The sequence below is a fragment of the Fukomys damarensis genome, unplaced genomic scaffold, assembly GCF_012274545.1.
Source record: "Fukomys damarensis isolate Sample0158 unplaced genomic scaffold, DMR_v1.0_HiC HiC_scaffold_39, whole genome shotgun sequence".
Classification (NCBI taxonomy): domain Eukaryota; kingdom Metazoa; phylum Chordata; class Mammalia; order Rodentia; family Bathyergidae; genus Fukomys; species Fukomys damarensis.
Window position 1 is genome coordinate 68,285,392 of NW_022900951.1, and position 27,588 is coordinate 68,312,979.

Genomic DNA, 27,588 nt, shown 5'->3' on the forward strand with positions numbered 1-27,588 from the left:
TGTCTATTCCAGTTATTTGTAGGCTCTTTAACACGAACCGGTGTTGGATTATGTTATACACTTTTCTGTGTCTATTGAAGTGATCGTATGTTTCCTCCCCCGCTTGGCTCTACAAATATAGTGTATTACATTTATTGATTTGCATATGTTGTACCATCATTGCATCCCTAGGATCAATCCCTCTCTGTCAGGGTGTAAGAACTTTTTGATGATCTTCTGCACTCTATTTGCCACTATCTTATTAAGGATTTTTGCATCTATGTTTATCAGTGCAATTGGCCTATAGTTTTGTTTTTTCTGTTGGGTCTTTCTCTGCTTTGGGGATCAAGGTGATTCTTGCTTCCAGGAATGAATTTGGGAGCATTGATTCAAATTCAATTTCCTTGAAGAGTTTAAATACTAGTTACAGAAGTTCTCTAAATGTTTTTTAGAATTCAGCAGTGAAGCAATTAAGATCTGGGCTTTTCTTAATTGGTAAGTTTTAAATTATATTTTCAATTTCATTTATCTATATTGGGTTGTTTCAAAATTTAAGTCATCTTCATTCAACTTTAGTAATTCATACAAACCAAGGTGTCTGTCCATTTCTTCTGTATTTTCCATCTTATTGTCTTAAAGTTTCTCAAAGTATTGATGATCCTCTGGAGTTCTTCTGGATCTGTTTTCATTTCACCATTTTCTTTCCTAATTGCATGGATTTGGTCCTTCTTTTTCTTTTTTTTTTATAAGGTTGGCTAAGGGTTTCTCAATTTTCTTTTTCTTTTGAAGAACCAACTCTTGGCTTTATTGAATTTTTGTATCATTTTTTGTCTTCATTGAATTGATTTCTGCTCTGATCTTTGTAATTTCCTCCCTTGTATAAGCTTTGGGTTTCTCCTGCACTTCGTCTTCTAGAAGCTTAAGATTCAGAATCAGGATGCTTAATTGTGCTCAATTTGTTTTCCAAATATGCATATTAAGTGCTGTGAATTTCTCTTGTAAAACTGCTTTCATTGTGTCCCATAGATTCCGATGTGGTGTATAGTCATTGTCATGTAATTGTGGGAACTCTCTGATATCTTATTTAATATCCTCTGTGACCTTTTGCTTATTCAGAAGTGTGTTGTTCAATTTCCATGTGTTTATGAAATTCTTGTCATTTCCTCTGCTATTAATCTCAAATTTCATCACACTATGGTCTGATAATATACAAGGGATAATTTCAATTCCTTTGCTCTAACTTAGACATGTTCTATTAGTGAGTATGTGGTCTACTTTGGAGAATGACCCATGTGCATCTGAAAAGAAAGTGTATTCTAATTTTGTGTGGGGTGGAGCACTCTGTAAACATCTGTTAATTTCATTTCTTCAAGAGTTTGAGTTCTAGTACTTTGTTGTTTATTTTTTTGTCTAGTTGATCTGTTTATCTAGTTCATCTGTGTGTTATTGCCAGTGGGATATTGAGATTCCCCATTACTATTTTGTTAGTGCTTATTTGATTTTTCATGTCAGTTAGTATTTGTTTTATATACTTGGGTGCACTATTGTTTGATGCATATATATTTCTGATTGTCATCTCTTCCTCTTGGATCATTCCCAATAGAAGGGTGTAGTGTCATTCTTTGTCTCTCTTATCTAGTGTTGGTTTGAAATCCACTTAATCTGCAAAGAGGATTGCTACTCCTGCTTTTTTTGTTTGTTTGTTTTTGGTTCCTGTTACATGTAGTATTTTTATACACCCTTTAAGTTTCAGTCTATGAGTTTATTTGAATTAAGTGTGTTTCTTTTATGCCGAATATTGTTGGATCTTGTTTCTTGGCCATTCTGCTGATCTATTTCTTTTGATTGGTGAATTGAGACCATTAACATTGATGGTTGTATTGGATATGTATTGACTTATCCTTGACATACCTTTTCCTTTTTGTTGGATTCTCTACCTTCATATTTAATTTCTTTTATTCTTTTTATTTATTTGTTTGTTTATTTATTATTTATTTAGTTAGTTAGTTAGTTTTTTGAGACAGGGTCTCACTATGTAGTTGAGTCGACCTGGAACTCACTATGTAGCCCAGGCTGGTCTCAAACTCCCAGCAATCCTCCTGCCTCAGCCTCCTGATTGCTGGGATTACAGGTGTGTGCCACCACACCCGGCTCTTTCACATTTAATTTCTTGTCGTGTCTGATGGATTCATTCTGCTGGGCATCCTGGGCTTATGATCTACATTGTGTTTTCCAAGGATATTGTTTAAAATATTTTGGAATCCTGGTTTGGTATTCATGAAGTTCATCAGCTGCTCTTTGCCATGAAAGTATCTTATTTCACCATCAATTTTGAAAGATAGTTTTGCAGGGTATATCAATTTCGGATGGAGTCTATTTTCATTTATGCCTGAACTACATCACTCTCAGCTCTTCTTGGCTTAAGGGTTTGTGTAGAGAAGTCACCTGTGATTCTGATAGGCTTTCCTTTGTATGTTATTGTTTTCCTTTCTCTGACTGCTGGTAGAATTATTTTCTTCTGTTGGGTTTCTGGAATCTTAACTATTATATACCTCTGTGTAGATTTTATTTTTATCATGGCTACTTGGAATCTTATATGCCTCAATTATATGTAGGTCAAATTGATTTTCCCTGCTTGGGAAGTTTTCTGCCATTACTTCTATGATCTTTATTTTTTTTAAATGTCATCTGCACTCTTCTGTTTCTTCATTGACTCTGCTCAGTCTTACATTATTCTTCTTTCCATCATAGAGCAGCTGTTGGATTGATTTCTTATGGTCCCTTACTATTTTTTTGGAAATTTTTCTTTTCCATTCACTAGTTGCAATCCTATCTTATGTATCTGAAATTCTGTCTTCACATTGGCTCATTCTGCTGCTGGAATTTTTAATCTCCCGGAAATCTTTTTGCATCTGTTTTATGGATGCCATTTGTTTCCTATGTTGAAATACCTTCATGTTCATCATCTCCTCTTTTTTTTTTTTTAATTCTATGTCTGCTCTACATTTGTTAATCATGTCTTGCACTATGGGCACACTCTCTGCTTTTACCTGAGAAATTATTTGTGACTTCATCTTTTCCAGATCCTCTTTTTTTATCAGATGAGGGAGTCCAGGTGGTTGAATATCTGGTTGTTCCATCTTGTTTGCCTTTGGGGTTGCCTTGGGTGATCTGGAAGCCTTGTTTTTGGTATTTGTTTCAGTGTCTTCTGATTTCAACAAATGCAGCCTACTGTGACTTTGTTGAGACAACTTTTCCCTCACTTAGTGGTCTTCAATTCTCAGCAATCCACCAAAGTCCTTTTCTCTTCTGCTCACCAGTACACCAATTATTGGATTCAAATCACCAAGGCTATGGAGTGGGTGTCTGACTGGCGCTTGTGTGACTGTGCATCTTTTTCTGGGAAGGCCTTGAACTGACATTTTTGCCAAGCCTCTGGTGTTGAGGTCTCCTTCTAGAGGAGGGGACTCGGGGAGATGACCGAGGACACAATGAACGACCAAAAGCTGATGGCTATTGGCAAAGTTTATTTCTAATGCCAGCTGTTATATACTAGTTTCAAGGCCACACCACAGGCATGATCTCAGTGATTGGTAATAAACCTCAATCACAAGGAGGCATGAGTAAGATAAAAAAATCAAGTCACAAGAAGAGTCAAGCAGATATACACTGTTTAAGCTAAGAATATAACATCAAGATAAGACAACATCTGTTTATGACCAGAAGGTAGTGTAAACTGGGAACAAGAGAAAACACAAGAGTTCAGGGGGTTGTTTGTAGGTCAATGGATTTGGCTCTAGCACGTCACCTTCGGGACTCCTGTGCCCCGGTGAGAACCAGCATTCCAGGGCTTGGGGTCATTACTTCGGCTGCCCATCCTCTCGTGCCCCAATAATTCCCCCTATCTTTTATTTAAATTAAAGGAAAACATAACTTGATTCTCTTTCCACAGATAGACTGTGTCTGTTTTAGGCAAGGATTATCAGGTGAAACTTCTACCCGTCATCAAGTAATGGGATATCGCCTTTTCCCATACTCTGTCTTAGGTTGAGTATTTATCTATGGTCCTTTTACCCATCTTTGACTACCAGCCTCTGTTTCCCTATTTTTTCTGAAGAGCCAGCATGGCAGTGAGAACACTCCCAGAGGGTCACGTATCTATCCGTCACTTGAAAAGACAGTATTCTGTAGAAAACAATATGAGAACCAATAAATGAACAATGAAAGCACTGGATACTGAGTGTGTGAGGCTTTGAAACATGCCACGAGGGTTTAGCCCTGATAAGGAACAGATACCAAAGATTTATCAAAAGTGGATGCAATATTCTGTAGCAAGTCATCCACATTGATGGACAGGTTATTATGAAAATCTTGTAAATGAAATTTAATCTGATCCCACTTATATCGCATGTGATTGTAGAGATGGGGGGATAACACAAATTTGTGAAAAATTCCAATCACATTGTAGCATAGCCTGATGTTGAAGGGCAAATATCTGTTCTCCCAGCCATTTCAGTTTGTTGTAAGTCTTCAAATTTAGATTACAATTCCTGATCAATAGCAGATTGTTTTAACCATAGCTGGTGTGAATCTTTCTGCCAAATTTGTACAAAATCATGTGTCTGTAGTGTGGCCTGTAGGCCCACTCCAGCAATCACAGCTGTGGCTGTCACAGCAATGAGCCCTAAGACTAGCAGTACCAACTGGACAACAAAACACTTAGAGCGGTGATATAATTTAGACAGAATTTGATAGGCTAAACCCCCATAGGAGTCAGCTTGCCAGGGCCAAGTAAGATTAACTGGTAGCCAGATGCCCATCCGGGCCTTCAACAGAAAAATGGAGTAACAAGTGGCATCAAAGGGAACAGAAGCATTAAGGAAGGTATACAATCTACATTCATAACAAGTGACACTTTTTTCAGATAAATTGAAACTAGCAGATCTCATCATAATAATAAATGGCAATTTTACACAACTGCTTACACAAAAACTGTTATAGGAACAGGAGGTGCCAGCAAATTTTCCCTTCTAAGTAACCCAGCAATGGAGTGCAGCAGGAAGCTTCCAAAGGTCCCATTGTTCCGGGCTCAGTGGAGTGAGGAGTCATGGCTGAGGTGTCCTGAGGATCCAGACATTTTCAGAATCAGCAGAGACATAGGTGTATCCTGGTCCCACTGCAAGGACTTTCACAGGGACCCAGTTGCTCCACTCCTGCAATTTCACATGCACAAAAAAAGGTAATTCTAAAGAAGGAGAGAGAAGATTGTAAAGTAGATGTGAAGTGTCTTTGTGCTCTGGATAGTGGATCAGCAGTGCAAGGCAGATTAAGAAAGTTAATGACATACAAGGCAAGTTGCAAGCATGCAGTAGGGGAAGTACACACACCCCAAGGGCAATTCCCCCTTTTTATTTCTGTTAGCTGTAATTTGATAGTGTAATGAGAGCGCTCAATGATAGCTTGCCCTTGGGGATTGTGAGGTATTCTTGTCACATGGGTAATGTCCCATGCTTTGCAAAATTGTTTAAAAGCATGAGAGTTACAAGCAGGACCATTATCTGTTTTTAGTTTAGCAGGAACAACCATAACAGCAAAGGCAGAGCACAAAAAGTTTTTCACATGAGTTCTCTCTTCTGGCATGGCTGTGGCCCATATGAATCCTGAAAGGGTATCAATAACAACATGAATATATTTAAACCTGCCAAAAGGAAGAAAGAGAGTAACATCCATTTTCCAAATCTGATTAGGGACATAGCCTCTGGGATTAGTGCCATGGGGAGTCTCTCTCAGGTGCAGAGGACAGCAAATAGGACAGGTCCGCACAATCCGCCTGGCTGTGGTGAAAGGAATTTTCCATTTCTGATGTAATCATCCTACATTAGAATGTAACATTTGGTGTTCTTCTTCAGCGAAAGCAAAGGCAACAGTTAATAATTTATCAGCACAATCATTATCATAAGTTAGTGGACCTGGGAGTTGGATATGAGAACGAATATGGATGATAAACACAGGATTAACTCTTTCTTGGAGGAGCTGTTGAAGAGCCTATAAGAATTGAAAAACAGGAGGAGAGGCACGGAGTAGGCCTATGGGAAGCAGAGGGAAAACACGGGCAACATATTGAGAGTCTGTAACTACATTCACAGGTTTAGAAATATTGAACAGCACACAGTACACAGCAAATAATTCATTTTGTTGAGTAGATGAGTAGGGAGTAGACCATGTGAAGAAGAGCTGTTGATCTCTAAAAATTGATATCTTATTTAGTGAAAAAAATTTTTGCTGAAGGAATGGGGGATGGAGAAACAATAGAAGAAATAATCCAGTTATGTCGGGACAATAAAGACAACAAGGGATCACGAGGTAAATGAAATAAAACTTTTTTCATAGAAATCAGCCAAAGCAATCTGAAAATCAGGAGAGAATCACTGTAAAGTTTGAAATTGGCATGAAGTGAGGGGCAAGTGAATAGCATCAGGGTCAACACCTTTTAACTGTATTACTGGAGTCTGCCCTGAAACAATGAGAGAGGCATTAGTGTAAAATATGGCATGACTTTGTGGGTAGGCTGAACAGAAAGATAAATCCATTCAACAGGAGAGTTTGTTTGATAAAGAAGTCCTGCGGGGCTGTCAGGAGTGTTAATGACAAGAAGAGAAAGAGACAATCCATCACAAATACAAAAAGTAAACCGAGATTGTAAAGCACTTTCAACAATTTGTAATTCCTGGGCTGTCTAAAGCAGAGGGTCCTGCTAATGTAGAAAACAGGTTAAGCAACTAGTAATTAGGGATGTCTAATATGGGACAACTCTAATTCATATCTCTCAATAATTTTTGAAAGTCATTTAGAGTTTGTAAAGATTTTTTTTGAAGAGTAATATTTTGAGGTTGAATCTTAGATATCTGTAACCTGAATCCTAAATAGGACTCAGGGTTTTTAGTTTGTATTTTTTCTGGAGTAATTTGAAGCCCATGTTGTTTTAAATTATTATTATTATTATTATTTTAATTGTTGTTGTGTCTCCTCACCTATAATACTGTTTAATGGCGACCTCTAGGTGGGCAATGAAATCTACATAGGTCTCATCTAGTTGATGAACAATTTTTATATAATTGAGACTAGACTCACCAGAGAGAGTAATGTGATCTCAAGCTTTTAGAGCTCTTAAACAAGGGGTCATCCCTTTGTAATTGGATCTACATTTTTAGATAAATATATTATTTGTTGATTTTATGGGCCTATTTCTTGTGTGAGCACACTTAAATTAGTATGATTTTTTTTTCATACATAAAGTAAAAGGCTGGGTCACATTTAGGATCCCTGATATAGAGGGGCAGCAGAGAGAGTTACTTTTAGCTGTTTAAATGTTGACTCTTGTTTTTTACCCTATAATAATTATTGGTCCTTTTTCGGCCCTTTAAAGTTTTATATAGAGATTTGGCTAAGTCTGTAAACACTGGAGTCTAGATCTTGTAAAAACCTGTTATCTCCCAAAATTTTTTCATCTGCTTTTGAGTGCTTTTTATCTCCCAAGCAGCATTTTTTTTTAAACTTTAAATCTTAGGTATCTGACTTGTTGTATGTAAATTTGAGCCTTTTTTATGAAACTTTATAACTTATCTCTTGAAGCAGTATTAATAGTTTTTAATACCCTGTGAAGTATTTATTTATTTAGTATATCAGAAAATTAACAATAATAATCATAATTATATGTATGAAACTTTATGTCCTTTAGTTTGGTTTGATATTAAATGCATTTTTTTTCAATAAAAGCTCTTAATATCTCTTTGTTTTCCTATAGAACACAGCATATTTTGAAAATGACCATTATAAACTCATCACAATAACATATTTAGAATGTAACCTCTTGATGATAACCAATGTAAACATTTTATAACAACATATATGATGAGGCATATGTGTTTTTTTATAAGGCTATGAAAATTATTGGGGCTCCCATTAGTGAACAAAGACCAGAATAAATATTTCTGAGCAGTCGTTTTTTTTTTTTACCAATAGAAGTGTACCCAAAAGTTTATATTTAATTATCTTGACAAATTTTTAACTTATAAAACCTGATGGTAGAAATTAACAAATTATTTGTATACTTGACAGCATTTTAATAAAAAATGGAACTGGATAAACACTTTTCAAACAATTGGACAGACACAGACAAACACATAAGACAATTTATGAAACTAGAGTGCACTCAATGAATTTGGCCAATTGAATTATAAAATCTCTTAGTTATGACTAGTCAAAATGTAGGTCAATTAAAAGAGATCTCTTGTAAAATTAGAATCAAAAGAAATGAAAACTCTTTATGACTGTAAATGTAAACCTTGTATAACAAACTTGAAAACAACAAGCAAATATACATATTTTATTGTTAAATCATTTTCTCACACCTTTTTTATATAATTAAGCCTTCTGGTCTTGTATATCCTTTTTTCATCTCTTTTTAACATGACAAACAAACAAAAACTCTTCATGTCAAAAGTATATCTCTTTTATTTATAGCTTTTAAAATATTTTCTCTGTCTCATTTACTATGAACCTTTCATAACAAACTTTAGCTGTTGAAATCTTTAAGTGTCTTTCTTGCTGTTTTCACATTGCTACATCTTAAAATTTGACTGGCTGCCAAGAGAACAGATTTAACCTTGAGTTTTCTATCAAAAAGTACAGAAAAGAGCAAGTTAATCCTATAATCGTAATTCAAGAATTTGCAATGTACAAGAACAGTTTTAAGTACACCAATTAAATTCAAGTTGAAACAAGGATACATTTATCAAATAGTTAAAATTTATAAAATGATTTTTCTTATAATATCTCTTAAGGTCTGGTAAAACACAGTTGCAGTTTCTCTGGCTTTGTTTTGTATTTCAGATCTTTGCAGGCAGCATCAGGCTGATAACACAGTGTTGGCCTCTTTTTTTTATTTTCTAAAAATATACAGTTGCAAATATGCACTCTGATCATCTGGCCCCTTCACTGTAGGTAACTGGGATGATTGAAGTGTGTAGGAGCCTGTAGAGCCTACTCCAGATATAGCACAATGGACCTGGTGATAGGGCCATGTAAAAAGCCTGTGCCTCTTGGCGGTGACTGAAACATCAGTGCCAGAATCTGCGAGTCCAGTAAATTTTCTTTCCTGGATAGTTATTTCACAGGGGAGAAAGTTCCAAACTTTCCTTGAGAACGCCCTATTCCCGAGGTTGTGTCTAACACCACTCGCATCGTTCCTGGTTCCGTTTCCCGTTTCTGGGTTCTGCCGAGTCCCTATTCAGGCACCACTTGTTGAGGTCTCCTTCTAGAGGAGGGGACTCGGGGAGATGACCATGGACACAATGAATGACCAAAAGCTGATGGCTAATGGCAAAGTTTATTTCTAACACCGGGTGTTATATACTAGTTTCAGGGCCACACCACAGGCATGATCTCAGTGATTGGTAATAAACCTCAATCACAAGGAGGCATGAGTAAGATAAAAAATCAAGTCACAAGAAGCGTCAAGCAGATATACACTGTTTAAGCTAAGAGCATAACATCAAGATAAGACAGCATCTGTTTATGACCAGAAGGGAGTGTAAACTGGGAACAAGAGCAAACGCAGAGTTCAGGGGTTTGTTTGTTGGTCAATGGATTTGGCTCCAGCACGTCTCCTTTGGGACTCCTGTGCCCCGGTGAGAACCAGCATTCCAGGGCTCGGGGTCAGCACTTCGGCCACCCGTCCTCTCGTGCCCCAACACTCTGGTGTCAGGGCAGATCCCTGGCTGGAATCTGCCTGCAGCTGTAGTGGTCTAGACCAATCCATTGCTTCCCAGGATCTGTGCACACTAACAGATTCTATGAGGTGGGCCTCTCACTGAAGCTTGTGTGCCTGTGCAGCTCTTTGCTCAACAGACTTTGGCTGGGTGGGTTTGCGAGTGCCTCTGGTTTGGGACAGATCCCTGGCTGGGATCTGCCTGCAGCTGCTCTGGTTGGGACCACTCTACTGCTCCCTGGGATCTGCCAAGTGACAATTATTTATAATTTTATATGTTGAAAGCATCTTTATTCAGTCAGGTAACAACCACTACAAACAGGCTGCCAGAACCAAGATAAACTGCATAGATGACAAAAAGAAAAGCCTCACCACTAATACTAATACTTAAATAATGCAAAGAATAAAATGAACTTTTAAACTTGTGAAGTAGTGAATGAAATGAGATGGATCTTTCTGTTAAACATAATTAAAAGATAAGTATTTCTAACAAACAAATTGATTCATTTTTTCAATTTAAAAATGAAACAGCTGCACACAAGTGAACAGTGGAGAATTGTTTGGACAACTGATAAAAATGTACCTATGTTTTTGATAGAGATGAAAATAAACACACAGCATTTTTCTAGAACATTATACAAATTTAAATGTTTTCAAGTTTATAAAATTTGAATTATGTAACATTTTCTTATAAATCTTTTTCCTTCCTTCTTCTCAACACAGGTTCTTGTTCAAAATCTGAAGTTTCACACATATTTCTGAAGCAATATCTTTTTGAGAATCATATTATAATGGATTGATAAAGTGTTTCACATTATTGCATTATTTTGATTCCTTTGTTCTAAATAATCTAGATCTTTGTCTCATATAATCTAAAGAAATAGCAAATGTGTATTTCAAAGTTTAATACAACCACAAAAACCAAACACAAAGACTTCCTGTTCAATTACTTAAAATCTTGAAGGAAATATTCACAGTTTTCTTTGGTTACTTATGCTTACAGGCAAAGAACATTCTAATAAACAGTTTAAAATCCATTTATTGCTCAAAATAAACTTATCTTCCTTTTCATATTGTGTCAGAAACTAGGTGGTAAAGCAGGATCTGCAGAGAAATGCAATAGTGCTGTCACCTTTTATTTCCATTCTTTAGCTGCACAGTATTGCCTCCATTAATCACCCTGCTTTGGTTGTGCTAGTGTTTATTGTGAATACACTAATAGGTAAAGGCTCTGTTAAAATACTGCTTTTCAGAAATAAAGGAATAAAGATAAGAAAGGAAGAATTTAAACTGTCATTATTTGCTAAATATACAATAGTCTACATAGAAGGGCCCTAAAATTTTGCCAATAGACTCCTAGACTCAATTGACAGATTCAATAGAGTACCTAGATGCAAGGTCAACACTCAAAAATCAATAGTCTTCTTGTACACAAGTAACAGACTCACTGAGAGAGAAATTAGGGAAACAATTCCTTTCACAATAGCATCCAAAAAATTAAATATCTAGGAATTAATCTAACAAACAAAGCAAAAGACCTCTATACTGAAGACTACAGCACTCTACAAAAAGAGTTCAAAGAGAATATAAGAAAATGGAAAGACATCCCTTGCTCTTATGTATGAAGAACATAGTGAAAATGGACATACTTCCAAAACTGCTATACAGATTAAATGAAATCTGTATCAAAACCCTAACTGTATATTTCACAGAACTAGAGAAAATGGCACAAAAATTCATTTGGAATGAGAAGAGACCTAGAATAGCAAAGCCATTCTAGGCAACAGAGACATGACAAGGGGTATCACAACCCCCAACTTGAAACTATACTACAAAGTCATTATGATAAAAAAAACAAAACAAAACATGGTACTTGCAAAGTAACAGAACTGAAGGTCAGTGGAATACATTAGAAGGTGCAGAAACAACTTCATATGTATTCAGCTACCACATCTTTGATAAAGGATACAAAGACACTCACTAGAAGAAAAATAGCCTCTTCAATAAATTGTGTCAGAAAAACTGGATTTCAACCTGCCAAAGATTAAAACTAAATCTCTATCTATCACCATGACTAAATTCTACTCAAAGTAGGTTGGTAGATAGATAGATAATAGATACATACATACATACATACATACATACATACATACATACATAGACATGCGCTGGGATATAGCTCAGTGTAAAGGATTTGAGTTCAGTCCCAAGTACCACAGAAAAGAAAACAAAGAAGCACTTTGTAGTGGAGTCTATTTTATATGGTCTTAAATCTGTTGATTGCAATGTAATGTAAAATGATATATTTATTTTTACTGACAGAATATCATTATTTTCCATAATTTTTATTAATGCTGTATCTTTTTTGCATCTCAAAAAATGAGTAGTTACACTGTAAAACACATAAAGATACTGAGTCCTCCCATACCTTCATGATAACCTCCTTCTTCAAAACTATCAGATCTTTTCTTGGGGTTTTAGCTAAAAAACAAATTCAACAGTCATTTCTGAAGTCATCAGATGTTATTGTCTTTAACAATTTCTGAAAGAGAAAGTACTGGTAGCACTTTGCCCATACAGCCTAAAAAGTAATTAAGGCTTTTGTTGTGATCACTAAATAATCCTCAGTCAAGCATCCTCTGCTTCAGAATGCTTCCACATTCCTTTCATGGATAACAATAGCACCAACTGATTAAAAGTGGGTGTATCTATTTCTCTGACATTTTTCTCAAAGTAGGCACAGTAAAATGTTTTGATATGCTTCTTTTACTAAGAAAATTCTAAAGTGCAAAGTTTCAATAGATGGCCTTTCTTTTCTAGGAGCATTTCATTGAAGTTATAAAGAATCAAGAATTTCTTCAGCTTCCAGCTAATGAGATTTCAAAGCTTCTGTGCAGTGACGAAATTAATGTGCCTGATGAAGAAACTATTTTCTATGCTTTAATGCAGTGGGTGAGCCATGATGCTCAGACAAGGCAAAGAGACCTGGCAATATTGCTTTCATACATCAGACTGCCATTACTCCCACCACAGGTATGGAAATTTATCCAGATAACGTGAACCAGAGCTTTAACTACCACCGTGCATCAATTCATTCAGTAGTTGCCCATTTTTTGTTTTTATTTTATTCTTATTTTTATTAGTTCATGTTTGTAGTGCATAATGATTACACTCATTGTAGTGAGTTGGTTCATGTATATAACATGACATCACAGGTACATAACATATCTTACTTCTTTTTCTTCTCTTTCCCCTCCCCTTCCTATCCCCCTTCATGTCCTCATCCCCTTCCATTTTGCAAAAATCTATCTCCCTGCTTCCTATTAACATTTATTTTGCTATTAATCACTTTGCTTTCTCATTTAAAAAAATAAACCATGAAGCACTTAACCTTATGTGTCTGATTTATTTCACTTACTGTTATGGTTTCAAGATGCATCCATTTTGATATAATCACAGTTTATCCTTCTTTATGTCAGACTAGCACGCCATTGTGTGTAAATACCCCATTTTCTTTATCCAGTCATCGGTTGCTGAAAATATAGGCCTCTACCAAGATTTAGATATTATGAGTTATGCTGCTAGAAATATGGGTGTGCATCACTGTAATGTGATTTCTTTAATTCTTTTGGAAAAATACCAAAAAGAGTCATAGCTGGATCAAAGGGAATATCTATGTTTAATTCTTTGAGGAATTCCCATAATAATTTCCATAATATCAATCCTACATTTTGTTCTTTATTTATATTTTGGGTTTCTCACACAAGACAAAAAGCACAATATTTAAACTTGTGTCTAATTAATTTCACTTTATAGTCTTGAGATAAATTTGTTTTCTTAAAAACTGTTTCAAGTTTGTCCTTTTTATGGCAAAGTGGTACTCCACTGTGTATAAATACTACATTTTTCTTTATCCATTCATCGTCTATGGGCATATGGGCTGATTCTAAGATTTAGCTATTATAAAATGAAATTTTTTCATGTACTTATTGGCCATTTGTATTTCTTCAACTGAGAAGTATCTATTCACTTTAGACATTCATTTTTACATGTGTGAATATAGAACAGCTTCTCTGGTGTGAGAAACTGAAAGTGTAAGTAGGGATCAAAATAACATAATAGATAATGTGAAATAGGAAGAAAAGGTCCAAACGGAAAGGGCAAAGCAAAGAAGGGAAATGAATAAATATGAGAACAGGAAAAAATAGAAACAAAGTATTTGTAAATAGGTAGGGGTGGAGGGGTTGAAGAGAGGTCAGGGGATTGGGGAAAAGTAAGAACCAAGATATTCACTTTTAATAGGTCTTTAAATTTGAGAGATCTAATATTTTTTAGTTCTTCATATATTGTAGGTATCAGTCTTCTGTCTGTGGTGTAGCTAGCAAAAATTTTTCACTTTCTATAGGTTGTTTCTTTACTCTGTTGATCATTTCCTTTGCTGTGCAGAAGCTTTTTAATTTGGTAATACTGCTTGTTTATTCTTTTTTCCCATTAAGTTTATTGGTACATTTAAAGAAAACAATCGATGTATTTCTTGTGCAGTTAGGTTCCCATTCAGAAAATACTTGCCTGTGCCTATAACTTCAAGTGTTTTACTTATTTTATCTTCCACAAGATTAAGTGCTTGTGTTTTAATATTTAAGTATTTTATTCATTTTGATTTTATTACATGGTGAGAGATAAGGGTATAGTACAAACTTCTGAATGTGTATAGCGAGTATTCTCAGTACTATTTGAAAATGAGTCTATCTTATTTCCAATATATGTTTCTGACTTCTTTGTCAAAAATCAGCTAACTGAATGTATCTGAGTTTATTTCTGTATCCTCTATTCTTTTCATTGATTCACTTATGTTTTTGTGCCTATAGCATGCTGTTTTTGTCATTGTAGCTTTGTTATAGAAAGTAAATTCCAGGATTATGATGCCTACTGTTTTGCTTTTGTGGCCCAAGTTTGATTTTACTACTATTGGACTCTTCTAGTTCCATATGAATTTTAAGATTGTTTTCCTTGGTTCTGCAAGGCATGTTGTTGGTATTTTGATTTATATTGTATTAAAATTATTTATCAGTTTTTGAAGCATGGCCATTTCACATTATTTTTCCTGCCTGTCCAGGAACAGGAGATATCATTCCAGTTTCTGATGCCCTCTTTGATCTTCTTTTAGAGTACTATAGTTTTTATTGTAGAGGTATTTCACTTCCTTGGTTAAATACTAAGTATTTAATTTTTTAATGCTATTGATAATGGTGTTTTTTCCCTAATATCTTTCTCAGTGAGTCCATTATTAGAGTATAGGAATATTATTGATTTTTTTGTACCAGAGATTGAAATCAGGACCTTTTGCTTGCCAGGCAAGCATGGTGTGTGTTGATTTTTTATACTGTTGCACAGCCATATTTGGTTATTAATTCTAGGAGTAATTTTGTGGAATTTTTCTCTATGTAGATCATGTCAATACAAATAATGATAAATTGACTTCTTCCTTTCCTATGTACATCCTTTTTATTTCTATCTTTATCCTCATTGCTCCTGCTAATGTTGTGAGTACTGTAGTATATAGTAGTGGTAATAGTTGAATCCTTACTTTGATTCTGATTTTGTGTGTGTGTGTGTGTGTGGTAATGGGGATCGAACTTGGGTCCTTGCACTTGCTGGGCAGGCCACCGAACTGCTGAGCTAGATCCCCAGCTGATTCTGATTTTAAAGGGCAATTCATTTAACGTTTTGACACTTTATACTGTTATATCACAGTGGTGGCTGGGAGCCTAGGGATCTCCTGTGGTGTGGTCACCATTCCTCAAGTTCTTGGCCTAGACCCCAGTGAAGAATGGAGAGGTGGACAAGATTCTAAATTAAAGATCTCCCAAATGTAAAGAAGTCAATTTGTCACAGACAGAGAAGGAGAAACTCAGAAAATGACAAGTAATATGAAGCAGAGTTTTATTAATAATATGGCAGAACCAGGGTCTGCCAAACAGTTAAATATCTGACAGGGAGAAGCTCAAGCAATGCGCTTCTTAGCATGTTATTTATCTTACCCATATTTGTAGGGGTAAGCTGATTTTCTAAAAATGACTGCTTCAGTGATTAGTACAATCACAGTCTTAGCCTTTATTTCTGGGCTGAGCCAATTTTTGCAGTGTCTATGGGTACATGGCAAAAGTATGCAAAAGTCTCACAAAGGGCAGCCTCTTCCCATGAGTAAGCATGTGGTTATCTCTATTACTGTAGTCACCTAGGTCATGCCTGATGCTGTGTATTCCTCCTTAGTGTACTTAAAATATAACGTTGACATTTGGTTGATAATCAGTAGCTTTCATCATTTGAGAAGTTCCTCCTATAGCTATTTCCTTCAGTTTTTCTAGCATGAAAGAACACTGCATTTTGTCAAATTCTCATTCTCTGTCAGTTGAGATGATCTTGTGATGTTTGTCTTTACTTCTGTTTATGTGATGTATAACATGTATCAATTTGTATAGCTGTTAACTTACAAGTATAAGTTTTCCAAAACAAGTTTTAAAGTACTTTTTGGGGTTTTTTTTGAGATAGTGTCTCACTATGTAGCTGAGACTGACCTGGAACTCACTATGTAGCCCAGGCTAGTCTCAAACTCACAGCAATCCTCCTGCCTCAGCCTCCTGAGTGCTGGGATTACAGGCATCCACCACCATGCTCAGCTATAATATAGCTCTTGACAGCATTCTGAAGTATACTTTAACTTATTTCCTATTCATCTCATGAAAATTATTTTGCCTAGCATTTATTTGTATCCACTTGGATCTTATTGTCTGTCAGGTAATGGTAGGATTTATCATCTATTTTTGATTATGTCTTGACTTGTTATTAATTCATACACATTAAGCCATTTAAAAAACACACACTTTCAGAATACAGAAGTGATTTGGTGACAGAGATTCATACTTCTATGGGTTATATAATTTTAAGAGAGCAGGTTTGCATGATCATTACCACTACCATCACCCAAAACCCACTAAAAAACTGTACTTCCATTAGCTACATGCAGTTGACAAGGAGAGACTTACTCTGAAAATTTACAGCCTTTTTTTATGGCTGCTTTCAGTTAGGAATTTTTCTTTCAGTATTAATGATTGAATCCCAGACCATGTGCATGCTAATAAAGAACTGTACCACTGAGCCACATGCCCAAACATTTTTCAAAACTGGGCTGGCCTCAAATTAACAGACTTATCAGTATCTCAAGAGCTAGGCTTAAGATTCAATAATTTTTCCCGAAAGTATGAGGGAGTAAATCTTTGCATGAGTTATAAACCCAACCCTTTATATATTTTGTTTGTTTATTTTGAGACAGACTCTCACTGTAAAGCTCTGGATGGCCTTAAACTTTAAATCATTTTGTCTCACACTTCTGAGTGCTGGGAATACAGGCCTGTGATACCATGTCTTGCTTCAGTAGCACTTTTTATAAGTGCTTTTTTTATTCTCACCCCTTCTGAAGATATAGGTACATATTCAAACTATGAACACTATCAATTAAGTCATAACAACTACGATGAAGCATTTGGTTATTTTACATAAGTGAAGTTAAAAAATATCTAAGTAACAAAATGCTCAAAAGTATAAAATTTACATTTGAATTAGCACGAGTTTCCTCCCAAGTTATACAACCAAGTATATTCTTTCTAATGGTGCATTCTTTTTTGTTTGTTTGTTTGTTTGTCATACATTATTATTTTCAGTTACTGGCAGATCTTGAAAATAGTTCCATGTTTAGTGGAGATCTTGAGTGTCAGAAACTCCTAATGGAAGCTATGAAGTATCATTTATTACCTGAGAGAAGACTCATGATGCAAAGCCCTCGAACAAAGCCCAGAAAATCCACTGTAGGGGCACTTTATGCTGTGGGAGGCATGGATGCTATGAAAGGTAAAATGGACAAATTAATTAATTTAGAAACTAACTTCAAAGAAGAAGAGCCATCCTCAACTCTCTCCAAATTATGAGAGTAGTTTTAAAGCCATGTTAAATTTGTGTGTTTAAAGCTAATTGTCATAAAAGTGAGCCTTATGTAATTTGGTAATCTCATTTTTATTATCTCATAGAACATATCCTTTGGATATTATTGGCTGAATTTTAGTGGGTAATTTTACTTTACAAAAGTCATTTTAATTTTGAATATGCAGTCTAAAATATCATATTTTCAAGGCAAAGATATTTAACATTTATCATAAAAGGAAGGAATATGGCCCTGTAAATTTTTTGTCAAAAGTAGAGTAGAGTCTAGGTTTTGCTCTCAATTTCCTGTAGATGCTCACAGAAGAGTTACAAAGAATCTTAACGTGTTCATGTTGAAATCAGAGAGTCAAACTTGTGATAAAATAATTATTTTCATAAGAGTTTAATCAGATGAAATATAGTACAGTTTCTACAGTCATGATTCCTTCCCCAACCATTTTTTAGAAATTGTTTTCTGATAAACCTGCCTCTTTAAATTGATTTACCAAGCTGGGAATGGTGGTGCACACCTGTAATCCCAGCGCTCTGGAGGCTGAAGCATGAGGATCACTGTGAGTTCAAAACCAGCCTGAGCTACATAGTGAGTTCCAAGTAAGCTTCAATTACATAGTGAGACCCTGTCTCAAAAAACCAAAAATAAATAAATACATTAATTAAAAAATAAATTGATTCCCCAGTCTTTCAAATAATGTTGCTAAAATACTGAGCAAGGACTTAACAGCTAAAAATTGGTCAATTATAAAATAAAATCATCAATCTCCAACAGATAATTTTTTTTTTGTGGTACTGGAGATCAAACTCAGGACCTTGTGCTTGCAAGGCAGGTGGCAGAACCACTGAGCTAAATCCCTGGCCCTAGATAAATTTATTGGTAAGACATTAATGGAAATGCCATTTGATAGATCTTGCAGAAAATAATACATAAATCAAAGTTGTATACTACTGGAAATCTATTTTTTCATCATATATATGCAAATTGGAAGAATATAGTAAATATACTAGTTAATCATATAGCTATTTATTTTAGTTTTACTGTGAGGGGATACCTGATGCATTGATAAAGAATAAAATTTACTCAGATGGAGGCTGGAATTCCAATGTGGTAGAAAAATGGAAATGCTAAGCAGATGCATTTAGAGTATAAAAACCAAGATGCATCCCTTCTTTATAACAACTTGCTCTTGTAACGGATTCAGTCTCATGACAGCATCACTAATCCATTCATGAGCATAGTTAACTCTTAGTCTTTTATCACCTCTTAGTAATCCAACAAACTCAGTATTGATATCAAGGACTAATTTTCAACACATTAATTCCAGATATATTACTACCATAGCATCTATTTTTCAAAGGTGAACAATTTTGAAGGTTGTAAGGTCACTTTAGAGAACATTCTTCAGAAATTACAAACACAATGCAATATTATTAATTTAAATCTGAAAAGTTAATATTTTGCATTTTGTTGAAAAAAATGAGTATTAATGGTTTTGTTAGGTTTCTTGTTTATTTAAACTAAAATCTACTCAATAAAATATAACTGCGGTTTCCTTTGATTTCTGATTGTTTTAAAGGCCTACTATGTAAAATGAGAAAAGGAAACAGTGTTTGTTTCTATTTCTGTGAATTTCTTTAGATTCTTCATTATACGATAAATAACTTTTAAAAATTGCCATAAATATCTAGAAGTTATTAGTTCTTAAAAAATGAATGAAGCATGAATCTGTAATTCCTGAGCTGTAGCACTACAGTTTAGTATGGAAAGTAGAGGTCATGGTTTTGAGGTCCTCTGACTTCCTACTATGTGAAGAAAATATAAGTGGCTTTCAGGGAAGTTGTAAATTACTAGAAGAATAGTAAAATGTACCATTTTGTGAAACTGATGCTGGACTGATATTTTATAAAATTTTATATTCCTACAAATTGCATTAGAAGTTTCATTACACTTTAAGATTAGATAGCCAATCCAAGAAGAGATATCTAGATGAACTGAAAATGGAATCTTTGCTCTAATTCTATGTTTCATCTACACTACCACTACATAAGACATTAAAAAAAAAAAGTTACTCACTCTCTTTGAGGTCTTGAGAACTGTTGAACAACCAGAATGAGCATGTAGGAACAACAATAACATCGAAAATAGATATGTGAAATAGGAAGAAAAGATGGACAAGGGAAGTAGGAGGGATAGGAGAAAAGAAAGAAAGGAATGGAATTAATATGAAAAGAAGAAGAACAAAAATTGGAAATAAAGTCCTTGTAGATAGGGAGGGGTGGATGGGGTTGAAAGGAAGGCAGGAGAATGGGGAAAAAATAACCAAGATGGATTATGTAAAGGTGCAAATTTCCTATGATGAAAGGCATAATATTCTATACCTTAAATATACCAATACAATTGATTAATTAAAAAAGAATATATAAAAGTGTAACAAAAAGCACTTAAAATGTATATCACTTATTTATATAAGTCAGTATTATGTAAAAAATGGGACAATTCACAAATTCTTTCACACAATTCTAAAAATAATATCTAAAATAAGTTTTCTTATACTGTATTGTTTCAGATATTTTAAATACTTTTTGAACTTTCATCTTTTTATGTCTACAAAAGAGGACTTCTTTAGTTTCCTCTCTCCTACAATAAATTTAAAATTAATTGTTAAATAAAGATACTATATAAAGAGCTGGCTTAAATATAACTCTTACAAAAATATGACTCCTACAATATATTTAAAAGTATCTTCAGAAAGTTCTAAGTATTATACAAGTCAAAATTTTTAAATGATAATATAGTTTAATATGGTAAGCTTTGCATATCTTACATTCAAAAGCTATTCTGTAAATTTTTATTTAAGAAAAACAATGAAATCTAAAAGACAATATGGAAGAGTACAAGTCAAGATAGATATAGTAACTTTTAGATCATTTTTAAATGAATAAAGCAAATCATTAAGTCAGATAAATTCACAACTGCAGGAATTATAATAGTGTTCCTAGGAATACTATAATGTTTGGTGCACTTTGTTCCCTCTTGCAAGGGTCATAAATATGGATTAAGTAAGAGTTTAAAAATAAATTGAAAAGGTGTTTGCAACATTCTAACAGGAGTTTGATTTACACATAAAATTTATAAACAAGTAATTCAGTACAAAATCTATTAATTTTTTCCATTAAATTTAGAGCTCCTGTAGTATGCTACAGACCCTACCATCTTGATGACTTAAAACATTTTGAGGAGGAGTGAAAGAATGTAGAGAAGTCTTTAGAATTCATGATACAGAGAGACTAAATACAAACATTTGCCATTTTATAACAAGGGTGAGAAATTGTTATCGCTCATATTTAATTTAATGTCTTCAAAAAAACAGCACAAGGCATACATCTGTGTATTTCCATGTAAACTTTTGTATATAGCTAATTAATGTAACTATCAAGTTTTTTTCTCATTGAGTTTATTAGTACATTTTAGGTATACAGTGCAGTTACATTCATCAGTACAGACACATTAATCATTGGGATCTTGTACCTTTACTTGACAGATCTTGGTTCTCATTTTTCCCATTACCCCTGCCCTCACTTCATCCCCTCCTCCCTTTCCTATTTACAAATACTTTATTTCTATTTTTTCATCTTCTCTTGTTTTTTTTTCCTTTTTCCTTACTTCCTTTCCCCTACCCTTCCCACTTCCCCTACACCTTTAGCCCTTTTCTTCCTATTTCACATTGTCAATTATTCCATTAGGATCTTATGTATTATTATAGTTTTTCACACCAGAGAAGCTATTCAGTATTTGCACATGTGTGACTTCTTTATTTCACTTAAGAGTATATCCTCAATATGAACCAAATTTTTAAATAAATATATCCATAATGTTAATAAATAGTTCAGCCTAGAATTCATTTTCTAATTCAAATTAGCTTTTTGGTAAATCAACTGATGAAAAATTTAAAACAAGAAGAAAAATGTACAAAGAAAGATTTGAGAAAATTGGAATAATGTAGTGGAAAAACTAAAACATTCAGAAAAATATAAACAAAGCAAGTAGATGAAAGTAAATGTGTTTGTAGATATTGCAGTTTTAATATCACTCAAATGTGTTTAGCTCAGAAAAGATAGTTTTATCCAGCACAAATGTAATCCAAAACAAGCTTTCAGAATCAGCTATCAGTCTAATATATATTCTGCTTAAATTTTAACTTCATATGTCCACCATACCATAGCCAGTGCATATACCTCAGATATTAACTGTATTATCATTGTAAGAAAGTGCATTACATTTCTCCAAAAATATTTTACTAATGAAACAATTGGATAGTGCTTTTTGCTTATTCCTTTGGGTAGCTTTGTGCATATAAGATGAAGTGTCCTAAATCCTCCTTAAAATGTCTTACATACATTATAGAAGTGACTAATAATTTATCATTTGCCACCACCTTATATTTTGAAGCCTCCTTGTTGTACAAAATCAGCTTTAAATAAAAAATTGCAGAAACTATTATGAAAGACTTGTAATAAGCATTACAGAAGCCACCTTGTGGAATTAGCCTACATCTCTATCAGTGCATGAATGGATAAATAAAATGTGGTATGTAAACAATAGAGTATTATTCAGACATAAACAACTAGATATGACCATTTACAGTAAAATGAATAGAAGAGGAGAATTAAGTTAAATGACTCAAATCAGTATCCAAAAGACAACTATGGAATGTTTTCTCTCATGTGTGGAATTTAGATAAAACTTATGCCATTAAAATACAAGGGTGACTATTAGGGAATGAGAAATGTTTGGAGAGAGTGCATATGAGAGGATTAGGGAGGTCATATATGATTAAAGCATGTTATATGCATGTATGACAATGCCACAATAAAATAAATATAGGGAAGTGTGGAGGGATTAATGAGAGGGCAGGGTAATGGGGAAAAATAAGAACCAAGATATATCATGTATAGGTACAAATTCCCAATAATGAATACCATCATATTGTATACTTAAAATGTAGCAATAATCTTAAAATATAAATAATAATAATAATAATAATAACAGAAATGGTGAAAAGCAAAAAATATACACTAACAATTTCAATAAAATAATTATTATTCTTTCTTTTAAATCAGTATACATACATAAACAAGCACAAACCACAAACTAAAGGAAAAGGACATAAGATAGCATATTGAATGATAATAAATAAACTGTAAAATATATGTAAATGCTTAGTAAATAGAATCAAAGGTGTTTTAAATGTAAAACGTGATGTTTGACACCTGTATCAGTATCAGTAGTAGTGTAATATAGTCAAAGAAGGTGTTATGATGGTTTTAACCATATATTTAAATTATGTTATTATGACTCATTCTTATCTAGATGTGATGAAAGTATTAGCCTTTTCAGCTTTTAGATTATACTATCACCTAGGTTGCTTACTTAATTTGAAGAGCAATCACTGATACTGCGCTACAAATAAAAGTATATTCTGAATGATGCCAATTTTAAAACAAGTGATTTTAACATTGTTTCATATTCTTTTAACAGGTACCACTACAATTGAAAAATATGACCTCAGGACCAACAGTTGGCTGCATATAGGCACCATGAATGGCCGTAGGCTTCAGTTTGGAGTTGCAGTTATTGATAATAAGCTTTATATTGTGGGAGGAAGAGATGGTTTAAAAACTTTGAATACTGTAGAATGTTTTAATCCAGTGGCAAAAATCTGGATGTTGATGCCTCCCATGTCAACACATAGACATGGCTTAGGTAAGAGCTTAACGTTATAGCTAATTAAGAATTTATTCCTATTAAAGCCTTTAAAAAGTACCCTGAGGTATACTTTATTGGGATTTAGGAAAAGTATTAGTCAAATTATTTTCCTATTGCTGAAAAGCTTAACTGAAACTTTAACTGTAAGAGGTGTCATACTTATTAGTTTTGCCTCCTTTCCACCACTTTTTAAAGGGGGTTCCAAATGATGAAAAATAGCAACTTTAAGGGTTATATTATTGAGGAATCCAAGATTGCCACAAGAAACTTTCTCTTTAGCTCAATTTAGACAATGACAGAGACAGATTGTGTATCTAGAACAACAGATTATGTATCCTCCAAGAAAAGACAAAACCACATTTCATCAAAAGTAATTTTGATTATCTTGAATATTTGTTTCCTGACTATTTCTTTATAACAGACACCATGTTTTCAACATCATAGTGTTTCGTGAAAACCAGGTCATTGATTTTTGAAAAAATAATCAAGTTTGATATAGTTATAAAGTGGCAGATGTAAGACGGGCATTTTTCTTGCCAGCAATTATCCTGACACAGTACAATGTTTCTGCCAAATATTTTTGCTATATAAGTATTCACCTCAATTATGTCACTTTAATTCTTCGATACTGATAAGAAAGCCCATCTGGTGAAAAAAAATCAGACCAAGCTCTTGTCAATTTAATATACATTAGTAAAGAGATAAGAGAAGTAATGAGAATATATCACTGAGAGACTGATTGGGGTAGTAAAAAAATGGTGAATGTGAATTCTCATAAAAAGTAAGAAACATAACGTAGCTTTTTATATTACCTAACAAGACAAATCTTTAGTTAAACCCTCAAAAAGCTATGTGTATCTTCAAAACAGGGAGATATATCCTTGGCAAATGAGAAAGAAACTAAGAGTAGGAGGGAGAGGGAAATGGGAAGCAGATACAAGAATAAATTAAGGTGCGTCATGTGTATGTACCAACCACCCTCAATAAATGTATTCATCATGTACTGCAAATGTACTAATTTTTTAAAATATCATGTCTACTTATCTATCGCACCCAAATCTTTCTGGAGTTGAAAAGACATACCACATTCAGCTCCTATTGCAAGATTTAGCTAAGTCTGAACATTACATCTTATTTATGCTTTGAATCAAAAAAAGGAATGAAGTTCTGCCAGAAAAAAAAGCAGCTTCCAACTTTCATTATATACCTACAAATGGTGCTGAATTTCTTTTGACTTCAGTATTGCAACATTAATACCATTTAATGATGCAATTAAATGTGACTGAAAGTTTCTGAGGGATAAAAGATCATACTTAGCCTCATATCAGATATACTTATTTATTCATGCACACACAAATTAAGAAAAAATACTAATTTTTGAAAAATCAGTTGTTTGCAAAATGAAACAATGCATATTGTGCTTGACACACCTAGGTGAGTTTTCATACTATTTTATATTTCAGGTGTAGTCACACTGGAAGGACCAATGTATGCTGTAGGTGGTCATGATGGTTGGAGCTATCTAAATACTGTGGAAAGATGGGACCCTGAGGGACACCAATGGAATTATGTGGCCAGTATGTCAATTCCTAGAAGTACAGTTGGTGTTGTTGCATTAAACAACAGGTAAGTCCAAACACATGTTTTTTGCTTTTAGTCATGTGGCACAGAAGTTCCACTACATAATTCATTAAATATTTATTTCAAATAAATAGAATAATCAGAACCTTGTTCTGATATAAAATGCTTTGTGTGAACTCCCCATTCATCATGATGGAATATATATGTCTAAAATACACACTTAAATAAGTATTATGTGGATGCTTGCTATTCAAAATGTAGTTCTACACCATAAGCATTTCTTGAGATATTTTTGATATGATAAATCATAGGCTATCCATGGATGTCCTGAATAGGAATCTACATTTCAAAACATCTTAGGGAGGTATGTGCCCAAAATTTTGAAAATTCTTGTAGGCAGTGAGTTCCAATTTTAACCTCAAGTAGATTCCACTTTGGTATGTTATGATTTTCTCTCAATTTTTCAAAACAATTTTTTGTCACTGTTTGGCAAGATGAGTCTATTTCCTCAGGAATCCCTTTTCTGAGTGTCCAGGGTTTCCAACTATAAAATAAGACATTGCCCTTCCTCAATATTTACATCTTATTATCACTTCCTTATGTGATCATGCTAACATAATAAACCTGATGACGCTATAGATTGAAATATTACCGAGTGGTTCTGTGCTTTTTAACAGTGGATCTTTGGAAGGAGTGACCAGCGTACTGAAGGGCTTTGCATGGTACGAATTTCAGATAACAGTATATGTCAGTATAGGACTGAGCCTTGTGTCTGTACTGACCATACACAATGACAATACCTTCATGTAAGAGGTCAGTAGAAATTTGAACATGGACAGGTTTTAGAACCTCACACAAGGTGAAATAGAAATATTTGCAACTAAGAAGATAAATATTTGCAACGCATTAAGAGTTTAAAGAACTCATAAACCTGACTGGATTTGTCCTGAGCTAAATGATGTTAAGTAATTGAGTACTAGCTGGTTACATAAAATAGAATTGACTGATATTATGGATTTTGACCCATTTAGTTTTGTTTTACTGAGTTGCTATTGTTCACAAATCATCATGAAGAGTAGTTAAGGCATATGGTTTAATGACTATCTATCTTATCATTGCTGTATTAATTTTAAATTAGATTAAATTATTATTATGTACATGTACCAACTCCCCACAAGGTAAGTAAGCATTATATACTACAAACGTACTAAAACATTTAAGAGAAACTTAGTATGCATCAAAAGAATTGGTATTTTGTGATTCCCTTTTTTCGTTGTACTGGGAAGAATTAGTATTTTAAAGTTAATGAGAAAATGTCATAACCAATATCCCTTGTAGAAAAAACCTAGCTGGGAGGTTTTTCTCTAGTCCCTTAGTTGGTTGTTAAATTAATATCATTTTAGTAGCAAATATCTTATGCTACTTAGATTACTTCATAACAGTTAGACATGAGTAAAAATGTAAGGTTTTTGGAGCTGGACTTTGAAATGATACTCTCAAATATTTTGATACTTCACTCATTTTTCTACATATATTTCCCCATCCAATATTTTATTCTAGTATATCAAATTTATTTTAACAAAAATGTTGAAGTAAAGAGGTTGAAGAAGCCTGGAGTTTAACAAGTGCTACCAGATGAGCATACATTAACAAAGTCAAAATAGTGAGGGAGTAGAATATGTAATCAGAATCCTCAGAGACATAAAATGGGAAGTTCCTGAATCTAATTTTCATGTGTGTTGTTCATTTATACACACACATACACAATAATATTTTCTAGGATATATGCTATTGGTGGACGTGATGGAAGCTCCTGCCTCAAATCAGTGGAATACTTTGACCCACACACTAACAAGTGGAATCTGTGTGCTCCAATGTCCAAGAGACGTGGAGGTGTGGGCGTTGCAACATATAATGGATTCTTATATGTTGTAGGGGGTCATGATGCTCCTGCTTCTAATCATTGCTCTAGGCTTTCTGACTGTGTGGAACGGTAAGTTGTTTCCATTTATTTATGTGTTCCATTGTGTGTTTATTCATTTTTTCAGAATTTGGAAATATTTTCAAACTAATAGAAAGTAATCTTCTAAGTAAGTATTTATCTATTTAGTGGATCAATCTTTTATAAAAGACACACAAGCTTAAATATCACATGGTTTCTCTTATATGAGAACCTCAATTTTTAAGTGAAGAGGAAAATGAAAGGTAGGTAATAGAAAGGGAGATATATCTTTCTCAGTTGGGAATTTGGAAAGGGGACAAAGAGATGAAGGAAGGACGAGAAAGAGGAGAAAATAATTTAGACATATTATGTACAATTACCAACTCCACAAACAATGCAAATATATAGTGCAAAATGTACTAATAAAAATTTGTATACTTACTCTCAAATGTGAAACAATTCTTATGCACTTTAGTTCTAAAATACTTTATAAAATGTGTCAAACTGTATTTTAGTCACATTATAAAATAATGAGAAAAAAATAATGAAAATAAGAAA

At 33.9% G+C, this 27,588-nt stretch overlaps 1 protein-coding gene across 1 annotated transcript in view; it reads left to right on the top strand.

Annotated features, from left to right (window-relative positions):
• The window catches only part of Klhl4 (kelch like family member 4), a 119,701-nt gene that overhangs the window by 82,175 nt on the left and 9,938 nt on the right, over positions 1 to 27,588 (top strand). Inside the window, exons 5-9 of the mRNA XM_010616224.2 lie at positions 12,569 to 12,781; positions 17,470 to 17,656; positions 23,280 to 23,504; positions 24,971 to 25,133; positions 26,869 to 27,081. Coding sequence (XP_010614526.1) covers positions 12,569 to 12,781; positions 17,470 to 17,656; positions 23,280 to 23,504; positions 24,971 to 25,133; positions 26,869 to 27,081 — 1,001 coding nt within the window. The remainder of the gene's footprint in view (positions 1 to 12,568; positions 12,782 to 17,469; positions 17,657 to 23,279; positions 23,505 to 24,970; positions 25,134 to 26,868; positions 27,082 to 27,588) is intronic.